Source organism: Saccostrea cucullata, unplaced genomic scaffold (genome assembly GCF_032062105.1).
Source record: "Saccostrea cucullata isolate Sc308-1 unplaced genomic scaffold, CSIRO_AGI_Scuc_v1 ctg143, whole genome shotgun sequence".
Taxonomy (NCBI): domain Eukaryota; kingdom Metazoa; phylum Mollusca; class Bivalvia; order Ostreida; family Ostreidae; genus Saccostrea; species Saccostrea cuccullata.
Window position 1 is genome coordinate 568,588 of NW_026937256.1, and position 25,842 is coordinate 594,429.

General features: G+C 33.1%; 1 protein-coding gene across 4 annotated transcripts in view; it reads left to right on the plus strand.

Moving 5' to 3' along the window:
• LOC134247636 (myelin regulatory factor-like) overlaps positions 1 to 23,809 on the plus strand; it is a 64,607-nt gene extending 40,798 nt beyond the window's left edge. For 2 of the 4 annotated variants that reach the window (XM_062729970.1, XM_062729971.1), the window contains 20 exons: positions 20 to 126; positions 10,783 to 11,023; positions 13,431 to 13,558; positions 13,858 to 14,032; positions 14,437 to 14,632; positions 14,806 to 14,882; positions 15,126 to 15,327; positions 15,759 to 15,959; positions 17,514 to 17,738; positions 17,964 to 18,142; positions 18,227 to 18,400; positions 18,775 to 18,864; positions 18,983 to 19,074; positions 19,563 to 19,709; positions 20,126 to 20,190; positions 20,531 to 20,690; positions 20,954 to 21,098; positions 21,353 to 21,452; positions 21,602 to 21,661; positions 21,750 to 23,809. In XM_062729970.1, coding sequence (XP_062585954.1) covers positions 20 to 126; positions 10,783 to 11,023; positions 13,431 to 13,558; positions 13,858 to 14,032; positions 14,437 to 14,632; positions 14,806 to 14,882; positions 15,126 to 15,327; positions 15,759 to 15,959; positions 17,514 to 17,738; positions 17,964 to 18,142; positions 18,227 to 18,400; positions 18,775 to 18,864; positions 18,983 to 19,074; positions 19,563 to 19,709; positions 20,126 to 20,190; positions 20,531 to 20,690; positions 20,954 to 21,098; positions 21,353 to 21,452; positions 21,602 to 21,661; positions 21,750 to 21,857 — 2,872 coding nt within the window. In that variant the 3' untranslated portion in view covers positions 21,858 to 23,809. Of the gene's footprint in view, positions 1 to 19; positions 127 to 10,782; positions 11,024 to 13,430; positions 13,559 to 13,857; positions 14,033 to 14,436; positions 14,633 to 14,805; positions 14,883 to 15,125; positions 15,328 to 15,758; positions 15,960 to 17,513; positions 17,739 to 17,963; positions 18,143 to 18,226; positions 18,401 to 18,774; positions 18,865 to 18,982; positions 19,075 to 19,562; positions 19,710 to 19,754; positions 19,982 to 20,125; positions 20,191 to 20,530; positions 20,691 to 20,953; positions 21,099 to 21,352; positions 21,453 to 21,601; positions 21,662 to 21,749 lie in introns of those variants that run through there. The other 2 variants (XM_062729972.1, XM_062729973.1) reach the window with 2 other exon arrangements.
• Positions 23,810 to 25,842: the final 2,033 nt, after the last annotated feature.

Sequence of the window (25,842 nt, forward strand, 5' to 3'; positions counted from 1 at the left end):
GATGTTTTTGGTATTGCAGAACCCTTCCTGACAGTCCACCAGAGTCTGAGCCATATTCCCCTCCAGATGGTCACCATAGCAACCACACAATGAATGGTAGCAACCATATCATTTGTACCACACAAGGTATGACGAAGGTTTAGCTTTAAGTTAAATAATATTTCTATTTAAATTTAATCTCTTCTCATTAAAAAAGAATTTTATGAATGTAGTAAGTATACATAAAATTTATACTCAAAAAGCAAAGGAAATAGAATGGTGGAGTATAAAATCATACTCTCTATTGATAAATCTTTCAAAGAGAGCAGGAAAATGTAATTTATTTTTTGTGTTTCTATCATGTTTGTTAGACACATGAGGCAGTATTGTCTAGATATGGTTTTTAAGTATAATTTTACAAAAAAAAAGGAAAAAAATTATATTTGTTTTTCTTAATTATCTTACTTTTGTCTTGATCCTTATTGAAAAAAAAATTATTTCGAGAGAAGGGGGAAAAACACTGTTTTTAGAATTGCACAGGAAATCTAAGTCGTGTTTCAGCAGCAGAATTAATGTGCAGGTTTGAAGTTCAAAGATCAAAGTGAAAATGCATATTAATTGTCAAAGACTTTATGATTTCATATGGAAAAGTAATAAATTTATGTCTGGTTATTTTTATTTTTGTTATGTATTTCCAAACAGAAAAAGAAAGTCATTATCAAATAGGGCAATTTTTTTAAACATGTTTGGGATTGTGAAGAATATAAATATACATGTACATTATCTGTTAAAAATATAACATTGAAATTTGAAATCTTTGAAAAATTTAGCAATATACAGAAATTCTGTACTAAATATAGTATTTACAAACAGGACATAATATTTGATCGATTTGTATTATTTTCTTTTTTCTTTTTTTTTTTTTTTACACTTTCTGTCATCCTAAAAACAAATGATAAAACATGTATTCGATATCTTTATGAAAAGCAATGGTAGCAATAAAGATGCATAAAACAAGTCAGCGTGGACTATATATGGGGTGTAATGAGATTTTGTGGTGGGCCAGGGGACAGAATGATGGCTGACAGAGGCTATACGTCTGTATAGCCACGGCCGCAGTGCCAGGCGGGGTGCGGTACTCACTGGTCCCCCCTGGACAACAACCTAGTAAAGTCAGGCCATGGCAGGTGTGACTGAGCATCAAAGTAATTGTTTTTAGAGTGAAAGATATATGGCCGAAATAAGGTAGTGCAACGTAAAATGTTTTTATAAGTTAGATTAATCCTTTATGGATCAAGAGATTTTTACTGAGTGATCAGTATTGTTTAACTATAGACGCATTGTTATTGTTGTAAAAATTTTAGTCCACAATAGTCCTATTTTGTACAAATTTTAACGTAAATAATAGCGAACAGCTTATTAAAAATAAATGAATAAATAAACGAAGTGCTTCTTGAAAAGAATTTGTTGATTTTTTAAATTAACAAAAATTCAAAAGGACATATGCATATATATAATAAAGGAAATGTAAAGTTAAGGTTCAGAGAAATGATAAGTATGAAAAAAGTAAAGCATTACCTTACGTTTAAGCTGGTCTTCGTGAATTCGTGAAAGTGGTTATATCTAGAACTTTTTTTTCAAAAGTGAATACTAGCCTTTACATAGTGAATATGTTTTCACGAAATTTCTTAAGTAATGTTTTAATTAACCGTTGCAGGGAAAATGCCATCTGTTATGTCATGGTGTAGGGTTTAGGTCATATATTTTAACGTTGCCGCAATCCCTTATACACGGACGCGGCTAATTAAGAGAAGATGTTGATAAGTGAAGACAAGAAATTTTTGGGCAGGATTTCAATTTCTTGTGAAAAGCAATGACAGTTAAGAAGAAAAATTTAATTTGATTTGGCAAGCGAAAAATTAAGCAAGTTCATAAATGTTATTTCGGTTTTTGATCGTGTCATTTTATTGCGTAAAGACGGAAACAAATTGTTCGAACATTTGCGTTGGTATGTCAAGATTTTTGGCAACGCTATGTTCTCTTGGCAACCAAAAAATGATTCGTTGTGGGTCGGCAAAGCTTTGATTTAGATGGATGGAACTCATAATTTTTTGCCATTTTAACTTCATCATTTTCGTGTACCCTTTCTAGACTTGTCAAGAACTGTGTCACCAATGAATTACTACCACAGAAACGCCTTTTACGTATGACTCGCAATAAAAAATATTCAGAAAAAAAGATGCTTTAGCTTTCTTTTTAAGCCATTTCAACTTTTGAACTCGAATAAAAAGGTTACCCTTGACATATCAAAATGACCAGCGGTATACCTCATTTCATAGAACAGAGTACAGGTCAGTCTAAAGGCCCACAACAACCTGTGTACCACACAATACCTCCCCTCAGATTATCAAAAGATTTTCCTGGTATCTTTCTGTCACCGTCCTCACTTTGTGTAGCCATTGTGGCCAAAAGGCGAGAGGTAGGTGCAAGGAGAAAGAGTGAAGCCGCATGATTTAATCACAGCGATTAGAACTGACCCCAGGGATTTACAGAGCAGTGGTGATTTGGACTGCCAGGCAGAATGTGGCACTAACAAACCCAGAACATGGTCTTGCTTGGTCATTCAATTAATTTTTCCATCCACAACCTATACTTCTGTCCCCACTTGACTTCTTTAGGTTCACTGTCACTCATTTCAAATGATGCACACACTTACAATTTGCTGGTCATTTCATTAGCTCCCATTTCAACTCTGTGCCTGAGTGTAGGACCATGTTTCTTAACCAAAGGGACCAATCTTAGAGCTTTCTAACTTCTTGGATACGTGAATTCGATCCTTTTACTGTTTTAGGATTATGTGTTTAGTGTGAGAGAAACCTTCTCTGGTTTAATGACTATTTGTATGTTACTCGAAGAAGAAACTGACTGCCTTTACAGAGCCCAGTAAAGTTGCTTGTCCTTGCTCAAGCTATGTTATTAAGAGATCATTTGATCTCACCTTCCATCTTTAAAAGTAATAGCTTATAGTATTGTATGGTTGAAACAGTATCTGTTTGAAAAATCTGGTCCTTTTTCTAAAACGATTGAGGGCATTCGTGATAAATGGAAAACTTATTTATCTTACGTTCCCCTATAAAGTGGTGTCAAATTTTGTACCACGATGCGATCAGTCTTTGCATCCCGTAATGAACCTTCCATTATTACGACATCGTCTATAGCACAAACTTAACTTTTCTTCATATTACGTATTTCGTTCTAACAATAACAAAAGAAACGTGTATATGATTATAATTAAACATGGAGCCGGCGATGTTCCCTGTCTTTTTTTTTTAAACATTTAATGTCAGTGTTAATTTCATGCTTGGGAGGAGAGAAGGGACAATGATTGGATTAACTTCAGCGCTAATTGATTGCAGACAATAAAAACTCTGATGGGAATGGCCCATTTTGAGAAAAACGCTTAATTTGTGAATTATAAACTTTTTAATGAAAAGTTGGTGCACGTATTTGAGATTTTATTAGTGGTCATCAAGACAATTTGTTGGCATTTTTTTCTGTGGTAACCTTCAAAAAGATGACAAAATTTAAATCGGTCTTCCATAGGATATACGGCCATGGTGAGTAGTATTAATATTTTAAAAAAAATTATCGTCCATTTTAGGATTTGTTTTTAATTTGTTTGACATCTATAATTGTAATATTTAAAGCAATTGTTGCTATGTTGCGTATTTGACATTTTGTTTCAGAATAAACTTGATGGTCATTTTTAGGAGAAATGTAGTAGTTTTTATACCCATCGTGGGGTTCATGATCCTAGCTTTTATGAGTTGTTTGTCAAAGGCCAAAAAATAATTTGTGATCCCATATATCAGTCAATGAGTTCTTTTGGGGTGATCACATTTTGTGGATTGCAATGTATCAGGGTAAGGATTTGCTACAAACTTGGAATTAAATTTCTTTTTAATTGGCGGTATCATATAACTGGTACAGCAAGGCTCTCTTGGTGACACCATCTAATACTCCAATAGTCGCTTACGGGTTTACTATTGATAAAACATTTCAATCCGTCAATTATCTTAATTTGAATCTTTTTAAAAATTTTAATATTTCAAAATTGAATCTTTTGCTGAAAAAAAAATATTAAAAATTATAGGGTTTCTTGCACCTTAATTCTGGTCTCTCATGCAAGGAAAAGGGAGTATTCAAAAAATACTATTTTTTGACATTTTACTAAATTTTATGCCGTGTAATTTTAGATTAATTGGAGACCAATGGCTAAGGACAGAGATACTGTGTATATGTTTTTTTTTAATTATTGAATTAATTTGAAATTGTTTGCCAGGTGTTACTGAATTGGTTTTAATTAATATATTTGTTCATAAGATTGTGTCGTCTTTGTTTCCACTTGGGGTAAATTATGTACAGTAAATCCATTTCAAGGAAATGTTCCATTTTACGTAACCAGAGCATTGTCGTGAGCAGGAATTGATTTCGCCAAAAAATGCAATTCATTTAGATGTAGTTGAAAATGGTTTATTTTGTCAAGTGTTTCGTCCCTTAAACAGGAAATAGTTGTATCCGCAGCTTATTGTGGATAAGAATAGAAATCAGGAATTGAAGCGTGGGAAAATCGTAATCGTATCGCCTCCATAGATCAAATGCCATCTGGACATTTGTACCAATCTGACTTTAAGATCTGATCTTCTTCATCAATGATTTTTTCAAAATCATAATTAAGATTTCTTAAATTTTTTTTTCTTGAAATTTACCCATATTAATGGTACTGCATTGAGTCTTGCTACAAATGCATAATGGAATACATCATAGCATTTAAGTCTCAGAGTGAGTAATTTTTTCCAGGTTTTTATTTTATATATTATTGATATATCATTGATACTGAAAATAATATAAAATACTAACTTAAATTTTGAATATTGAAAAAAAAATCTTTAATTTGAATGTCAAATTTGGTGATTTTTTTTTTTAAATCGATAAAAGAATTAAATAACTTTTTATCTTTAAAATTTTAATAGAAAAATTGTAATGGTGTGTTTGATTAAATTTTTATCAGTTTCCAAGAGACACATTTAAATATGCATTTTTGTTTAATATTACTGAAGAAGACTCGTATTGAATGGATTAACTGTTTATCGTATGAACAGCTTCCCCAAGTTGTTTAGTTGTGAAGTACTCCAATACTTCTATAGGACATGGCCGGTATTTAGAAGTGATTGTTTTGTTTTGTTTGCATGTATTTTTCATTTAATTTTTTTGGTTGCTTTGAGAAGTATACCTTAAAAAAATCTGCAAAAATGTGCTTTTAGTTATCATTGAAATCAAAACAAAATTTTTTTTCTCGAACAAAAAAGTTCTTGCAAGGATAAAAAAAATTGCCCTGATATATTAGTAAATCATTTGCAATTACTTAAAAAAAGACTTATTTATTTAAATATTGGGGATATTATTGACAAGAAATACATTAAAAAATTTAGTTTCAAAACTTTTTTCACCTTTTGAATACTTAGCGAATTTTTCCATGTCAATTTGTTATAAATGTTAGTTTTATTATTTTCTAATATATCTTTATTGATGTTTTAATTTAAAGTGAAGATTATTGAAAAAAAAAGAATGACAAAAAGTAACATTAAGTTTAAAAAAAAAAAAATTGTTTCCCAAGTTTTTCATTTTTATTGTATACGTAACATTAAGGTACATCTGTCCCTTGGATGTTTTATAATAAACCAATGCCTACAGGTGTGCATTTTAAAAATGCAATTTTACTTGAGTTAGAGATAGGAATTTAGTCAAACTTTAGATTTTTAATGTTGACATAAAATTAGAACCCCTCCAGTGCGGAGTATCGTCAATGAGTGAATTTTTGTCTGATTGCATCAGCTAGGGAAGTCATGTTACATGGCATTTTCATTCTTTTGTTGACGTCTGTAATTATGTAAACAAAGTACTGCCAAACTTGTCCTTATTCAATTAATATATATTTTTTCTCTTAGTAATTTCTTGACACTTCATATTAAAGTATGCTGCAGATTGCAAGAAACCTGAGATTTTTTTTTCTTCTCTGGACCTGGTATACAATAACAATTATTCTTGTTTTAAAAAATTCAACAACCATTTATTCTTCATATGTTTTTGAGAATATACATGCATAAGGCTTAAATTGTAAACAAGTTCTTGTCAGATTGGATGTCCTGTAGGATTGGGGTGAAAACACCTTTTTAAACTAAATGTTGCATTTTTTGTTTAAAAGAAATAACCATTCCATATGCTGAGTTTGTCTTTACCAGTTTGTTTAACCTGTTGATTTGAATGTATGTAATGGATTTTCTGTGGAGTGGTTTATGCTCTAGTATTGAATATGCTAAGTGATTTTGATTCTATATAAAAGCCAAATAATTCAATATAGAGAAAATGTTCCGTTTTACCACACCCTGTGTGTACATTGCACTGGAGAAGAAAAAACGCACATAAACTCGCATGAATCTAGGTTTTAGATTCTCCGACTTTAGAACAGGAAATTCTTTTGCATTTTGATCTGCCTTGATAAAGTCCTTTTTAGCATTGTATCAGTATTGTCAAAGTCCAGAACCAAGAGAGAGGAAAAATAAATTATTCTGTGTGAAAATGTGTTTTTCTTAAATTAGAGAGGATGTAATTTTCATCATTTGTTTTCATGGATATATTCTTTTCTTGCATGAGAAATTATTGTTTTTTAGAGATTTATAAAGAATGTTTCAAAAGTCCTGAAATAGTTTGTCTGGAAATTTCTTGATCAATAGAAGAATTACGCGATACTGTGATTAATGCTATTTTCTGCGTTGGATGGCGATGTTCAAAATTGATGGCAAGATGGAGGAAATAACAAGCTGGATCTCCTTAAGTTATGTATGTCAGGGTAGGCCATTAATTCATTACTGAATCTTCTGAAGTTATGTATATCAGGGTAGGTCATTAATTCATTACGGAATCTTCCTAAGTTATGTCAGGGTTGGTCATTAATTCATTACTGGATCTTCCTAAGTTATGCCAGGGTAGGCCATTAATTCATTACTGGATCTTCCTAAGTTAGTTATGTCAGGGTAGGTCATTAATTCATTACTGGATCTTCCTAAGTTACGTATGGCAGGGTAGGTCATTGATTCATTACTGGATCTTCCTAAGTTATGTATATCAGGGTAAGTCATGAATTCATTACTGGATCCTCCTAGTTATGTATATCAGGGTTGGTCATGAATTCATTACTGGATCTTCCTAAGTTATGTCAGGGTAGGTCATTAATTCATTACTGGATCTTTCTAAGTTATGTGTGTCAGGGTAGGTCATTAATTCATTGCTGGTTCTTCCTAAGTTATGTATATCAAGGTAGGTATTTAATTCATTACTGGATCTTCGTAAGTTATGTCAGGGTAGGCCATTAATTCATTACTGGATCTTCCTAAGTTATATCAGGGTAGGCCATTAATTCATTACTGGATCTTCCTAAGTTAGTTATGTCAGGGTAGGTCATTAATTCATTACTGGATCTTCCAAAGTTATGTGTGTCAGGGTTGGTCATTAATTCATTACTGGATCTTCCTAAGTTATATCAGGGTAGGCCATTAATTCATTACTGGATCTTCGTAAGTTATGTCAGGGTAGGTCATTAATTCATTACTGGATCTTCCAAAGTTATGTGTGTCAGGGTTGGTCATTAATTCATTACTGGATCTTCCAAAGTTATGTGTGTCAGGGTTGGTCATTGATTCATTACTGGATCTTCCTAAGTTAGTTATGTCAGGGTTGGTCATTAATTCATTACTGGATCTTCCTAAGTTATATCAGGGTAGGCCATTAATTCATTACTGGATCTTCGTAAGTTATGTCAGGGTTGGTCATTAATTCATTACTGGATCCTCCTAAGTTAGTTATATCAGTGTAGGTCATTAATTCATTACTGGATCTTCCTAAGTAAGTTATGTCAGGGTTGGTCATTAATTCATTACTGGATCTTCCTAAGTTATATCAGGGTAGGCCATTAATCCATTACTGGATCTTCCTAAGTTAGTTATGTCAGGGTAGGTCATTAATTCATTACTAGATCTTCCAAAGTTATGTGTGTCAGGGTTGGTCATTAATTCATTACTGGATCTTCCTAAGTTAGTTATGTCAGGGTAGGTCATTAATTCATTACTAGATCTTCCAAAGTTATGTGTGTCAGGGTTGGTCATTAATTCATTACTGGATTTTCCTAAGTTAGTTATGTTAGGGTAGGTCATTAATTCATTACTAGATCTTCCAAAGTTATGTGTGTCAGGGTTGGTCATTAATTCATGACTGGATCTTCCTAAGTTAGTTATGTCAGGGTAGGTCATTAATTCATTACTAGATCTTCCAAAGTTATGTGTGTCAGGGTAGGTCATTAATTCATTACTGGATCTTCCAAAGTTATGTGTGTCAGGGTTGGTCATTAATTCATTACTGGATCTTCCTAAGTTAGTTATGTCAGGGTAGGTCATTAATTCATTACTAGATCTTCCAAAGTTATGTGTGTCAGGGTTGGTCATTAATTCATTACTGGATCTTCCTAAGTTAGTTATGTCAGGGTAGGTCATTAATTCATTACTAGATCTTCCAAAGTTATGTGTGTCAGGGTTGGTCATTAATTCATTACTGGATCTTCCTAAGTTAATTATGTCAGGGTTGGTCATTAATTCATTACTGGATCTTCCTTAGTTAGTTATGTCAGGGTAGGTCATTAATTCATTACTGGATCTTCGTAAGTTATGTCAGGGTTGGTCATTAATTCATTACTGGATCTTCCTAAGTAATTTATGCCAGGGTAGGTCATTAATTCATTACTGGATCTTCCTAAGTTAGTTATGCCAGGGTAGGCCATTAATTCATTACTGGATCTTCCTAAGTTAGTTATGTCAGGGTAGACCATTAATTCATTACTGGAACTCCTAAGTTAGTTATGCCAGGGTAGGCCATTAATTCATTACTGGATCTTCCTAAGTTAGTTATGTCAGGGTAGGCCATTAATTCATTACTGGATCTTCCTAAGTAAGTTATATCAGGGTAGGTCATTAATATTACTGGATCTTCCTAAGTTATATCAGGGTAGGCCATTAATTCATTACTGGATCTTCCTAAGTTATGTGTGTCAGGGTTGGTCATTAATTCATTACTGGATCTTCCTAAGTTATATCAGGGTAGGCCATTAATTCATTACTGGATCTTCCTAAGTTATGTCAGGGTAGGTCATTAATTCATTACGGAATCTTCCTAAGTTATGCCAGGGTAGGCCATTAATTCATTACTGGATCTTCCTAAGTTAGTTATGTCAGGGTAGGTCATTAATTCATTACTAGATCTTCCAAAGTTATGTGTGTCAGGGTTGGTCATTAATTCATTACTGGATCTTGCTAAGTTATGTATATCAAGGTAGGTCATTAATTCATTACTGGATCTTCCTAAGTTATGTGTGTCAGGGTAGGTCATTAATTCATTACTAGATCTTCCTAAGTTATGTATATCAGGGTAGGTCATTAATTCATTACGGAATCTTCCTAAGTTACGCCAGGGTAGGCCATTAATTCATTACTGGATCTTCTTAAGTTATATGTGTCAGGGTAGGTCATTAATTCATTACTGGATCTTCCTAAGTAATTTATGTCAGGGTAGGTCATTAATTCATTACGTTATTGACCCTTTGTTTAAGATGACACACCAAGAGATATAAGCACTTAGTGATGTCCGATCTGTACAGTAGCTAGAATACTTATGTAATTTACATTGCTGTGTCCTTATTGTAGCCTAGTTTTGTTGGAGGTTTGAATATCATGCTTGAATAAAACACTTGAAAAAGTACTGAATAAAATCTATTGCTTTGTTTTATGTGTGCAGTATTGAAGCACTTGCTTCCGGATGAGTGCCATTGCTAATTTTGTTGTTGTTGATGTTGGAGATTGGTTATTCCGATTCTATTTTGTTCCTGTCCTGTTATTAACTACATTCATTACTTTGTTGATATTCTGGTTATGCAATGCCTAAGTATGTATCAGCTAGACATTTTGGATTTTTTTATAGTAATTTAATGATAGACAGTATTTAATCTGTGTTGTCAATTAATCTCTCTGTTTTTGACCCTACATTTTACTTTGCCGGTGTTCTGAAATATTGGGCTGAACACAAGGCCATTTCAGAGTCTGATATCTGATTTAATGTTTTCTTTTGTTAACCTGATCAGTAACGTATTTAATTGATGAACCCAAGTCATTTTAGCGGAAATGGAAAATTCATCGGTCTTGTTTAAATGCAAAGAATTAGTGTCTTGATTTAATCTTCCTTTTCTATGGATTGTAATGGACCTCTAGCGGAAAATATTGATTAAAATCAAACTTTAAAAAAAAATGTATTCATTTGATACAAGTTTTATTTCATCTAACATTGATTTAAATTATCAAGCATGCATGACCATTTCAATTTTTTTTTCTTGCTTTGTGAATATCTGATAAAAATGGATATTTTCAAACTGATCATATTCAAGTGTGGATGACAAAAGTATATAGTCTTTGTGTTCAAGACTTTTTAAAAATTGTTCTTCTTGAGAAAAATTTATTGGATATTTATTTATGAACCTGTGAAAGTAACATTCAGTCAGCTACAAGGATTTTGTGTATGCAATAGAAGGATTTCGGGGGGAAATATAAACTATGTACAGCAGTACATCTGAGGAAGTAAAGGACAGACATACCCCTCTATGTTATACAGTGTTAGACTCGGACTCAAATGTGGCTTATTTTACAGAAAGCAAGTACGGGCTGAGTACCCCAGTGACATCGATGCATCAACACAGCATGTACCCACACCACCCCCGACCCCCAGGGATGCCTCCGACAGGACCGAAGTCCATGCCACCAGGGTATAACGAGCCCCCGACCCTGAACCATCTCTCAGCAACACACCCTCCTCCCCCCCAGACCTCCTCTCTACCTCTCACCACCTCCCAGATGAACCCTCAGCTCTCCCTGTCACCAAACCATCTCAGGTAAATATATAGTATCTCAGGTAAATATACAGAATATCAGGTAAATATATAGTATCTCAGGTAAATATACAGAATATCAGGTAAATATATAGTATCTCAATTAAATCTACAGTATCTCAGGTAAATATACAATATCTAAGGTAAATATACATCATCTCAGGTAAATATACATCATCTCAGGTAAATATACATCATCTCAGGTTAATGTACAGTATCTCAGGTAAATATACAGTATCTCAGGTAAATATATAGTATCTCAGGTAAATATACACCATCTTAGGTAAATGTACATTATCTCAGGTAGATGTACAATATCTCAGGTAAATCTACATATCTCAGGTAAATGCTTTTAACGAGGATTGTTCAGGTCATTTTGACAATGTCAAATAGATTCAGAATGTACAATTCTTGTTAAATTGTCTCATTAGAATTCATAGAAAAACGAGAGAATATGGGGCACAACATTAATTATAATCAAGGATGTATCCTGATCATCTGTCAAGGTCATATAGACTAGGTCAAGGTTGCATTGATTGGAAGTGTAATTTTCCTATCCAATCCATTACATTTATGTGGAGAAACATTAAAATCGCCTGTTTTGCATATTAGTAGATTATAATAAAAGGATATGAAATGAAACTTAAATTGCTAATTTTAGCAAGATCATGGTCAATTTTCATCTCCAGTAGCTTTCTAGAAAGGCTTTATATTTTCATGATCACTTCCAACACATTTTAATAGTGTAACAAGAGATTTCATACTGACAGTAGATTAAGCAGAAGTGAATTGTTAGACATCTTGGAGTATCAGGTCTGAGATTGGAAATCCACATAATGAGCTATTATATAGTCAAGTCAGCGGGATAAATTTGGAACAAAAATGTTTAGCCCAAGTGTTGAGAAAATGACCCAAAACATTTATTATTAAATTGATTCAACATATAAATAGCACCCCCTTAAAAAAAGGCTATGAGTATTATTTTGAAAATTAATATACTTTTTGCTCACTAACTGCTTAAATAAATTAAATTCAATTTTTCATTGATTAAAATTACTTATACGGAAGAGGATGTGATGTGATATTGATACTTTTCCTATTTTATTTCACAAGATGTGAATTTCAAATGAATCCAGAAGGAAAAAAAAAGAAATCATGTTTAGCTAAAATTTCTAAATAGAGATGAAGTGTAAGCATGAAGAATCATAATGTACTATTCTGATGTATAGCCTAGCAGAGGAAGTGACTTCATAATACTTCAAAAAAGTACTCACATCAATTAAGATTGTACAAGACCCTTGAATCCCTTCAAGTGAATCTCTAAGCATAGGATGAAAGAACTCAATAAGGAAATACCGAGATCAAGCCCAGTGAATTAAATAAACAAATATTGACGTAAATTTGATATTTATTGGTACAGATTATCTGTGCCTGTCTTAGTAATGGCCGTCCCGATCCATGGTGTCACATCCATCAGGTGGGTAAGGGTTAGGTAAATCGATGTCTGTATGACCGTGCGTGGCGTCATTAGAATGACACACTTGTAGTGCCGAATACCACTTTGACAATAGTTAATTTATGAAGATAACATTTGTACCAATGTCTCGGATATTTGATATCATCTGTTACTTTGATAATTTGATGCTAAAAAAAAAACATGAAATGGACTTCAACTCAAATGTTAGACATTAGTCATTTTTAAAAGTATATATATAGAAACTGTAATGCTTTATTTTCAGAGTATCAAAGTCATTAAGTTTTAGTGTTAAATAAATACCAAGTAATTTTGAAGATGATACATGTGTCTCTTCTTCTATTTACAAATACTTGTTGACAAGTTTAATGAATTGCATCCAAGTGTAAGTCCAGAAATCAATGTTTTCAAGAGACAATTAACAATTTCAGTTGTTGAATATTTCACCTTGAAAAATCAAGATTATCACATTGCATAGGCTGTCTATAAAAATTGTTTGCCCACTACCCACCAACTAAAAATTACCTTACTCCAACCTTTTTTAACCTTTTTGCAACAGTTCTTTGTAATAATTGCTAAATTTTCTCATATTCCATTCACCCATTCTATTCCTAATTACCGAGGTAATGTCATATTACTGAGTATAATGATTGAATAAATATATCCCCCATCCCGACCTACCAACCCAATGTTCTCATTCTTAATCTAGAGATATGGCAAGCAGTTTTGTTTTTAAGAATGATCTTTAGTTGTTAAAAAAGAAGCATTTTGTTCTTAATGCAAAATTTCAACTGAATAGATTTAAATGTATATTACTATTATGAAAAAACATAGTATTACTTTCTTTTTCTTATCTTTAAAACAGCAGGTGTAGAGTTGTATAGATTATAGTCTTGTTTTACAAACTTGACGTAATTGAATGTCTTTGTGTTACAGCCCCAACGCTTGTAACATGAGTCACAAGAAGAGGAAGTACCAAGAACAGCCTTCCCATAGTGCACTTGTAACCAATGCTCTCCTCAATAGCCGAGCCAATGTATTGAATATAAAACAAGAACCAAATGGTATAGTCAGATTTTTATATAAGATTCTAAATCCCACTCTTGTTCTTAATGTTGAAAGAAAATTGAAAGCAAGCATTTGTTTGGTTTAAAGATTTTCAGAGAAAATGAAAAAAAAAGTAGCACATAAAAGGTATACCTGAGTAACTTTAATGGTTCATTAAAATATGGGACTTCATGCTTCAGAAAAATTGACACCACTTTATGCTTTAGTGAAAATCACATAGATGACAAAGATTACATTAAAACCATTGATATTTCCTAATGTATGGAAGTGCATTATTTTGCGTGTCTTGCTACAGGTCCGAGTTACGGGAGCTATAATCTTGCCGTTGACTGTGACGATGAGTTCGGATATGAACAGGACAGTACAAACGGAACCACTGGCTACCTAGACAGTACCTACCAAGTCATCAAGTGGTCTCCTTTTAACCAGAGAGACTGGGCCACACTGAAAAACGAAAATCTCAAAGATTTGTAAGTCCAGGCTTTGTGTGAGAAGTGTTTGAAATATCTGATGACTATATCTTAAGAGATTCATTTCATTTACAAGGCACAAACATAGATGTATGGAAATCATGCAAGCACACACAGGGTCCTGTTATTTAAAATAAATTTTATCAAAACTAGATATGAAATGTAAAAAATCAATTTATATGGTTTAAAGAAAATCATTATACTGATACAGTGTGCATTCAAAGAAGTGGTTAGAATTACTTTGGGTTGGATTTGCTATACTTTGCACTTGAATTAGTATTAATGGATACACTAGAAATCGTCTCGTTTAATAATGATATACATGTACATGTATTTTGGCCTAGTTAAGAATTTTTAAGATACAGTAGATTCTGTAAGTAATGTAGTACTCTGTACTGTTGTAGACCACAGCCAAACTTCCGTGTAGATGCAGACAAAGGATTTAACTTTTCGCAGCCTGATGATTCATTTGTCTGCCAGAAGAAGAACCATTTTCAGGTGACGGTCCACATGCAGGTTTCTGGGGACCCCCGCTATGTCACAACTCCTGAGGGAGTGAAGAAAATTGATGCCTTCTATCTCCATTTTAATGGAATCAAGGTACTGAATAAACTTAAGGAATATTTACATTGCATTAAAACAAGAATAATTTCCTATAAATCAATCTGAAATGCATGGTACTCATTAAAAGCATGTTGTTCAAATTGTAAACCTCTAAAAACCAATTTTCGGAACAAGTGTTTTTTTTTACTTTTTTAATGTCTGTCTTGTAGATGGAATCTCCCACCCAGACAATTAAGGTGGAACAGTCACAGTCTGATCGCAGCAAGAAACCCTTCAACCCAGTCAGGTAATGTCCAATATCAATTTGATGTTAGGTCATGAATCCTTAAAAAATTGTCGAGTAAATTTACAACAAACCATGCTAATATACTTATATGTAGAAAACCCCTATGGATAAATTTTGTCAAGTTTACTTTACAGCATGTGTTGGATTCTCATTCCAACAGGCAGGTATGCTGAAGAAGAAATCTTCAAATGAATTTACAGTCTAACACATATTTCATTGCAGAATGTTGATATTTTGTTGTAGGGTGGACCTAATACCAGAACAGACCAACAAAGTGACTGTAGGGAGGCTTCATTTTAGCGAGACAACCTCCAACAATATGCGTAAAAAGGGTCGCCCCAACCCAGATCAACGCTATTTTATGCTGGTGGTCACTTTGTATGCTTACAGCGGGGAGTATAAATATATAGTTGCAGCCAGTGTATCAGAGAAAATCATTGTCAGGGTTAGCATCACATTTTCCTTAAAGCATAAATTTTGAATCTTTAAGGATATAGCAATTCCTTTTGAAATCAAATGCGAAAAATATTGTTACATGTGTTGCCCATATCATTTCTGATAAAGTATTTGATAACTATAAGTTTTCTCTACTGTAAATCACGTTTTATTTGCGAGAACCTTATTTTCGCGTAACTACACGAGACAATGAGCTTGCGAAAATTTCATTCTCGCATTTAAAAGTATTCCTTACTATTATATGGAGGAAAAACAACAATTAGTGAAAATAATGTCTCGCTAATAAAGAGTCAATGAATATCTAACGAAAATAAGGTGTTGTGAAAATTTAGTGATCTACAGTATATTACCTGTATTTTTAAATCTTTACTCTTCTTGATGATGAACATTCTCATTAACAATAATTGACTTTGTTTTCAGGCATCCAACCCTGGTCAGTTTGATAATGATATGGATGTGACTTGGCAGAAAGGCCAGACCCCGGACAGTGTGTATCACGTGGGGCGCGTGGGGGTCAACACAGAACACCCTGAGGAGGCATTAACGGTCCATGGTAACATGAGACTGACCGGTCACCTACTCCAACCCTCAGACCTCAGGGCCAAGGAAGATTTCAAAGAGGTATTAAAAGTTAACAGTAGTCATTTATTCCAGTGGCTATGTCTACCCCATCTTTTTTAAATCTATTTTTTATAATAGAGTTTGTTATGAAAACAATACCAGATTGTAAATAAAGCCATTTCTTCCTTTTGATTATTTTTCCCATTACAAATAATTCATTCTTGATGTACTTATTATTTAATAGGAATTTATAAGTGTGATTTATTGGTGTAAATGTATTAGTAGAAGCTGAAAGTATTGTTTCTTCCAACCCCGCTCTTTTCAGAGGGGGGGGGGGGGGGGGAGGTTACCGTAAATGTTTAGGGTACTTACAAAATATGCCATGTTAGCATAAAACCTATCATTTATCAAGGTATTGTTTACTGCAAAACTTTTGTTTTATGGATTTTATTCTGTTCAAATTTTAAAGATAAAATTACGAAGAAAAAAAATGGCTCAAAAAGAAAAACAAAAAAAAAGTTTCATGAATAAAATAAATATTTATCTGAAAATAATTAGACATGTACATGTAAAAAGACACTCAAAAACCATTTCTGTGGTTTATACTGCCTTTATCCTCTCAAATACTAGACAACCATTATATTTGACAGCATCATTATTCAGGGATGAAAAATTTCCTTCTAAACAATTTTTCCTGCTGGCAGATAGGTTATGCAAATATCTTTAAGACGGTAATCTAGGTCAAGTCTGCGGGTCTGTTACACACGTAGAGTGATACAATTCATTTGTGGTTGGTAGTGCGGGATCTCGATGAAGTAATTCTTCTTGAAGCCATTTATAATTTTTAATGCCAGGTTTTCTTAAGAATTTCTTGGCATATTATATGTCTGCAGATGCTTCAGGCCAATTGCAGTAGTGCACACATACTTTAACTGTTATGTTTTGAGAGAACATAAATGCCAAAATACGTTAAAAAATATGTGCTGCTCTGACCTCTTCCCGGGCCCCTCGCTTACTGTTAACATTAACGGAGGTGCTCAAGTGTATACGTGGTCCAATCTTTGTGTGGATTTTCTTTATCGTGCAAATGTTCAAAAACTATATATTGCAAAGGACGTAATCATTAGAAAATAATTAATTTGTTGTCAAATTTGAACGGAATCAAAGAATTGTACTTGAAAAATGAAAATAAACATGTTTTAGAGATAGTGGTTCTTGTGTTGAGAAAAAATACATAATAAAACTGAAGAAAACATATTAATATGCATGAATGCAATCATCAATTGTTTTTAATTCAATTAAAAGTTGTATGAAGGAAAAATTAATGTCTTTTAAAGATGAAAGAAAAAACCATTGCAGAAATGCAAATTCAGGTCATAAAATGAACACCACATAAAAACGGGCACACCCTGCCACGCACACAATCAAACGAAAGTAAATAATACATCCTCTCTTTTGGTGAGACAGAGATCAAAACATATCCTATCTCCAAGAGGTACAACAATATGAAAACAATTGAAAAATGAAAAATGTTTTTAATTATTTTTAAGCTGTAAGAGGCTTTTCTTTGCCCACTCCTTTCATTTAATTGTAACTATGACTATATTTTGGCAGCTGGACTCGAAGGAGCAGCTAAAGAAAGTAGCCGCCATTAAGTTATACAACTACAAGTTCAGCGATGATTTTGCCAACGCCATGGGAATTCCTGAGGACAGTCGTCATGACACTGGGGTCATCGCTCAGGAGATCAAGGAGGTCATCCCTGACGCTGTCAAAGAGGCGGGAGATGTACCGCTGGAGAACGGAGAGGTTATCAAAGATTTCCTCGTTGTTAATAAGGTACAAGTCCAGTGTATTTAACCAATTTAAAATTTCATGAATGTTTTTTTTTTTACATCAAACCCTAATAAAGCGTACATTCAAAATAGACTAGCATTTCATTAAAAATTTTCAAAACTCTGTGTTTCATGCAATTGTTTAATTCTACCGAGGATGTTAAAAAAATATACCAGAGATGATTGTTTATCCACTTTGACTAGATATGAAATGTTTCATGGATTGCAGGATAAAATTTACATGGAAAATGTAGGAGCTGTCAAAGAACTGTGCAAAGTGACAGGAAATTTAGAAGTTAGAATTGATGAACTGGAAAAAATGAACCAGAAATTATCAAAATTAAAGCGCTATGACAGTGTGAAGTCCACTGTCAGTACAAAATCAACCTGTAGTGTTAGTACAATAGGGTAAGTAGCAACCTTGATAGCAACAATTTTTTCCAAGAGAACCAGTTGAAAAATTTGTTAAATTTATGTTTTTTGATTTGACAGATCATCATCACCCAAGAAATCATCGCGAATTTGTAGTCATTCACATCAGCATCTGTATAAAAGCAGCCAGAAATACGCAGCCCAGCCCCCTCACAAAGACCAGTGTAAAAAGGGTTACTGTAGAAACCGATACGTCTGCTGGGGGACTATCATCAGCATTGTCATCACATTCTGGTAAATCATAATTTAACTGTAACCCTGACCTTTCATTCAAGGTCATTTCTTAGCTCATACTGATATTCTTGTTTAAAGATATTACGAACACGGATATAGAATTGATATCATATTTGCCATGAAATATAAAAAATGAACTGTATATACGGTTATAATGTAAGGATATAGGAAGCAATTTCATAGGTCCAAATGACTTCGTTATAACCGAGACAATTCAATAGTTGTAACAAAGCCTGTTCTTACAATGATTTGCACAATGTATTGTATGATTGTTTTAAGTATTCCCTATGTTTACTTTCAGTTTGGCATCCCTTATGATCTTGTTGATTGTTTACTTTCAGTTTGGCATCTATTACGATCTTGTTTACTTTCAGTTTGGCATCTCTTATGATCTTGTTGATTCTGGAGCAGACCAAAGAACCAAAACACAATCCTCTCAGTCAGAACCTGGCAGGAAATAAGATGTAAGTGATTCTCACAGTTAAACATGTAGCCCAAACATAAATCTCTGTTGTTTACAAAACGTTCTTTAAAGAGAATTGTGGACATAAAATGATGGCCTTTTTAATAATTTTTTTACAGCCCTTCCCCTGATGATGTAATAGGTAAAACTTCTGTCAGGCCGTCAGGGACTACGTCACCCAGTAATACAAAGGCTCCAGACACAGGAAACAGTAAGTCCACAATATCATTACTTAGATAATCAAAGCACTGAGAGTACTGATAGAAGATGGTTGCATGAATTTATTGAATAACTACATTGTATCTTCTAATTTGGTATTTGCCACCATTAATGCTAATATAACGGTAGCAAATTGAGTTTCATCAGGAACACTTTAAGTTTAAATTAGATATATTTCAATCTAATGACATTTAGGCTTTAAGCTGCATTAGTTATGCATAAATTGGTTTAGTGTTCAGTAAGTTGAAGGGAGATGTAACTTCAGTAAATGATTTTAGCAAGCTACAATATAAACAAATTCTTTTTTAAACATTTTCCTAAAGTAAAAAAAAAATGCTTCAGCTGCACGAAATGTATTCCTTTCAAAAATAAATTTCCTGCAGTTATTTATTTTATTTTCTGGAAGAGATAAAAATTCCTTTGCTTTGCCTCCACTTACACTCCATCATCACCACACTATATTTTTCCTTTCACCCACAGCAGGCACTCCTATAAAACTGGTCACCCACCTTCCCCCCTACCCTTCCTGTGACTTTACCACACAGCTTTGTGAGAGAAAATGCTGCCCTCCTCCAGAGCAAGAAGATGAACCCCAGACCCTGCCTGTCAATCCTGCTTATAGCATCTGTAAGTATACTATTTTAGATTTTTTTGGATAATTTATTTTACCAGTTTGGTCTACGATCCCCCCTTACCCCCCGTGTGACCCCACTGTTACACTCTGTGAGAGGCATTGTTGTCCTAAGCCGCTGCCGTTTGATGAGGAGGTGGTCACCAGTATGATGGTGATCAGCGAGCAGGATCTGGACCAGAATCGTAAGTCACAGGATTCCCCTCGTCTCCTCAACCCGAGGACCAAGAAAGTGAAAAAGAGTCAATGCTAAGCTCTATTAGACATTTTCATAGAGTTGATGTTTATTAGTTTTGGTTTTACTTCATCTTTAAAAATTTGCTAGATCAGATGCAATAATATTTGTTTAATATTAAATTTGTTCGATTTTTTTTTTTACAATAATTACACAAAATGTGTTTGTTTATTGTAGTTACTCCTCCAGCGCCCTCTAGCATGCCACGACCAACATCCGAGAGTCCGGAAGTGGTCATCAATGTAAGTGTTCCTCAAAGCTATCCAGCAATAATGACATGTGACTTGTTAATTTGTAGCTCCTTACTAACAATGAACAAAGATTTTGGTTTATTTCATGTTTAGTAAACGTAACTACATGTATGTGGTTTATACTAGTCCTTGTAGAATAGAAAGAGGGATATCTTAATTTGAAAAAAATCTTAAAATTCTTAGAAAATTAAAAGGAATTATGTTATTTTTAGGAGTTTGTAAATCTTTCCTTATTTTCAAAAGATTACAACTCATCAATATTATGGTAATTTTGAATATGAATTAAAAACAAGAAAAAAGAGTAATTTTTTATATTATTTTTTCCCACTAGACATTAAGTCCAAAGACAGATGAGAATGAGTTGATTAACCTGATTAACAATAACGAGTCCAACATGCTTCCGGAGGTCAAACAACAGGATCAGCCGGGGGATGTGGATTCCAACGCTCTCAAAGTGGTCCACTTCAGACAGCGCCGCAATGTTCCCCAGGGTAAGGCAGTGACAAATAGGAATTGTACATAAACAATAATTTATACAGAATTTACAATATGTTAAGTACCCATCCCCCATTCTACGTATTGTTTCTGTTGATCTTTTATCTTTAACATCATGCATTAATGTCCATACATGTTAACAGTACACTTGTCACATCAATGTAATATTATGCTTCCTGTATTTGTACTTTGTAGAAGACGTACAGTACACTTGTCAAATCAACGTAATTTTTATGTTTCCCATATTTGTACTTTGTAGAAGACCTACACACCAATATCTTCATCAAGGAAATCAATGTAACGATTACAGAGGAACACTGCACGTCCTGTTCTCCGACAAATAAAGTGTTCCGGCTCAAACTCAGCCAGTACTTCTCCTATGATTTGATCACCTTCAAGTTCCTGTAAGTTCTTATCAAAATTGGAATTCTCATCGATTTTCAGATATAAAGTGTAGTTTGAATCAGTCATTTCTATACTGTAAACAATACCATTCAATGACTTGCTGAACTTGTTACAAGTCAATCGCTTGTATATCATTAGTTGCTCAGGCAAGTAATAGCAATGCATGAGCAAGTCAGGCTTATAGCATGTCAGGCATGTAGTTCCAAACATCCATAATTTTCCTCTATAGTAAAATGTTGAAATCTGTTTGTAGGACATCGGAGCGATCGTTGGCAACACTTTGTTATAACCACACGTCAAGGAACTGTAACCCTAATGTTGCGGGGGAAATGATAAAAAGAGTACCAAACGAGGTCAGAAAAAAAAATATTTATTATTATAATTATTACTTACAGTACTGGTATATCAATTATGTTGATCTTATGTATTTGTAAGGTTATAATTTTAAGAGATTGAAATGGGTTTTTTTAGGTAAAAATTTGAAATATTCTTTCTTTTACAGTGGCAAATTCCCATTGGAAAGTATTTTAGCAGTGTGTTTAAATTTCGAGTGTCTCACAAGGTGTGTATTTTCATTTGATGTATTACCAGATATTTTTATTTAAATATTACATGAATCAAATTTAACTTATTTTACATTAACTTTTCAGGCTGCTACACAAAATGTTTGCCAGAAACAAGCCAGTGAAAACATAGAATCCTTGGAATATGTGGAATATATCCTGTATTTTGATAGAACTTGTGAAAAAATAGACTGAAAAGACAGATTGTGTCCTATAAGAAACTGCTTTATCATCAGTACTCGGCCATAACCTTGTTGCTGTGGCCTTGACCTCATAGCCTCATTTTAACCATTGATCTCTTGTGTACTGGTGAATGATCAAAGATGCATCAGTTACTTTCATTTTCATATGTGCTTTACAGATGCATTCTATTTTAAGGTTTTTCCATTATTTGTCATATGCCTTGTTAACTATTTCATAAATATATATCTCATTGTTCTTGTTATACATGTTATTTATTGTATATAATGACCCCTCTTCATTGATGTAAACTTTATCTTAATACCCTATCATCTGTAGTGTATTTAATCTATCTGTTGAAGATGGAACAGACTAAATGGCAATATCACAGAAGAATTTTCTCATTTTGCACAGATTTACAGCATAGGATATACTTAAGGACTCTGTTTGCAGTATTTTAAGGCTTTACATAACTCTGTATGCTTTTTGATCATCAACTTAGTCACTGGGTGATAAAATACCCTTATAGCAATGAATTGTATATTTTTGATTAATTATATTTCTTAAATGGATGAATCAATGAAATGAATTTTTAGATGAAAATCATTGTATGACGATTGTCTCTGTTTTTTTTATTGAAGTGCTACACATTTTATATCAGTATTTGTTTTACTCGGAACATTTATTCGTCTGTTAATAGACTTATTTTTTGTAAATTGCAATGACTTGAGATTTTTATGAATTATGAGATTTTTAACTAACATTTTTAATCAAATCTTCAGATGAATTTACATGCAATACAATATAAACTCTTTTTCGACCATATAGAGAGCTTGGATGCATGTTGTATAGTTCAAGTGCTAATTGATGAAAATATTTTATTGATATTAAATAATATGATACTCCAAATCTTTCTAACAACAAATAGCATAATTGAAGAGAATATACTCGTTTTCAATGTTTATTGCCAAAGAGATTTTACATCAAGAACAATTCATCGGTGTAGACATCTTTGGATTTTGTTGTTTTATTCATTGCCTCCCTTTGTCCAAGGGAGATCATTTATGCTGAAAAGGAGAGTATTAGGTGATACTACTTTGTTTTTCTGTAGAATTTTGGGTGTTATTTGAATGTTATCTTCCAGAATGGAATAACATACATTCCAAACGTTATTGTTTAACTTACATTTTTTTATGGATTTTGTTTCATTTTACTTTTCAGACATTATTTTGTACTTAATTTTTACACTGCTCTACTTTAGACAAACATTCCAATTATCTTCAGGTGCCTTGATACACTGCAAATTCTGCACACTATGCATGTGATTTGACATTTAAAAAATACAATATGATATGATATGCACATCTTTTTTGACTATGTTAATTTTGCATTTTCATTTGTATATATGTCTTTCAGTTGTCGTAATAATCATCGCCTATTATATCAAACTTAGTAGATGACCAATTTTTTGTAAAAAAAAAATCGCCATTTTCTTTGTCAGTACATGTATAACACTCTTGTAGCATTTTGTTCTGTTAGAGGTAGATTTATTATCAAGGACTATATATTATTTGATTTATTTAACTTGAACATTACTATACAGCGGACAGGAAATTTTCGGAATAATTTTTTTTTGAGGAGTCAAATTCTCTTTTTTACAATTTTCAATAATTAGTTTGTCAGTTTGCAAATGGTGGAAGACATTTAAGATTTATATATATATATAATACATTTGTATATATATATTTATATTACTCAAAACTTACAGTTGAGGCTAGAGCCCAAGATTACACTTACAAATCCAACTGCTGATTTACTGGAGTGAATTGTGTATGATCTGGAAAAATTTACACATTTCTACTTTTTTGATAATAAATAATTCATATTTTGTAGGTATTCCATGTTCAAGTTTCATATTTTAATGTAAATCAGCCTATGAGAAAACAATAAAGTTCATAAAAATATCAGAGTATATGTTTATCTCTCTTTTTGAGTTTTGAAATTCACTACAAGGCTATAAATACTTCATTAGGGCTGTACTTATGCCCTGTTCACACGGAGAGTTTAATTCGAATTAAACGTAAAGTTACTGCAAATTAGCTTCGCTTAGCATTCACACGGAGGATATGCGAATTAGTTTAATTCGAATTAATTTACTGCACATTAAATTACTTCGCATTAGCACCGTGTGAACGCTAAGCGAAGCTAATTTGAATTAAATTTTGAGGCATGCGTAAGGCCAGAATTAAGTCACAGGACACGTGTTGGTGGTTAGATATAGGTATCCGTGCTATATTTGGTTCAAAAATCAAGGAAAAGTATGGTAAACACTAAATGTATACCTGTAGCCACTATGATGGATGACATGACGTGATTTACAAATGACGTCATAATAGCCGGGCTGCAGAAGTGAAATTTTGATTTGCATTAGTTTACTTCGCTTTAGCTGTCATGTGAACGCAATTTAATTCGCATTATTTTAATTCGCATTAGTTTACTTTGCATTAATTTACTGCGAATTAAACTCTATGTGTGAACAGGGCATTAAGTTAACAGTTAGTGTAGTTGCTAGAGTAAATGGACTATATCCTTACTTACGAACACAGCAATTACTGTTGTATTACATGTATATTGAGTCACTTGATTTTAATCAAACCTGATAGTGTTGACCTTTGGTCATCACAGTGTAGCTGAAGCATGTGTAACAAGAAAGAGATCTATCAGTTACCATCACTCAAATTCTGAGGCTATCCAGTATAAAGTTTGAATAGAATTTGCACATTAAAAGGGATCAAACTACACTGGTGGATGGACCACTGTAGTTTTACTTCCCTTACAAGATTATTTCACTCTTCAGATGCTGTGAAGGACTTCAAATTTAGCCCAAGTCTCTGCACACATGGTCAACGAACAGTGAGGGATCTTGAGCATATGTTATTGCCTGCAATCAGTCAGTGCCTTAGTTCTTAAGGTCTCATTTGAAAGACACTTAAGTTTCACTTTAAAGTGCAAAACCTTTGACAAATGAACAGTTTTTACTTTTTTCCGACTAGGTTGCAGGCAGGATGTGAACCCATAATCTTCTAATTATGGAGAGATCGCCATTAACAAATTCTGAGAAATAACTTTTTCAAAGTGACATATTTTCATTTTAAAAAATGTTTGTGAAAGAAACACAATCTAACTCACTAGCTAATTAAGCTGTTTAAATTGTTCAAAAAATATAGATGTTTTCCTTGAATTGTATTGAAATATTATGAATATTTAAACATTTTTAATACATTTTTTTCTTTACATTATGTAAAAAATAAATATAAATATAGCTAATGATTACTAAAACACAAGTTGGAATTTCTGTTAAAAAAATATCACTTTGTATGCTACAGCCTCCAAACATCAAACTGCATAAGCTACATTTCTTGTAAAAAAGATGAAATCTTGTCCTTTAATGCATCTCACAATTGAAAAATTGGCTATGACATATGGCCAGCCTTAGTCTAGCAGTGGACTGAACACACTCTGAGATTTATGACTAAATGACCTTCAGTTAACGCATCTTAACGCCTACAGCTATAAATATTACCGCTATCTTTTTTGACAACATCTTTAGTTTTCGAGGTAAAGATTTCTTGGTTCTTTCAATTTTTAGCTCACTTCAACGAAGTTGGGGGAGCTTATGTAATACCCTCGGCGTCAGTGTCGGCGTCCCAGGTTAAGGTTAAGTTTTTTGGAGCAGTTTTCTTTTTAAGTACTTCTATGTCTTATATTGATTAGACATGCATGGAAGATGCATCTAATGTGTTTCATTGTATAAGTCAAAGTTTCAGATGCTGCAATTTCAGCAAAGGAATGACCAGGTTAATGTTTTTGGAGCAGGTTAACATTTTTGGTGCAGTTTTTGGTGTAGGTCTCATTTCCAAGGAAATATAAGCCCTATGTTGACCAAACTTGCATGGATGGTACATCTAAGGATGTACACTACCAGACTTGCTTCAGATGC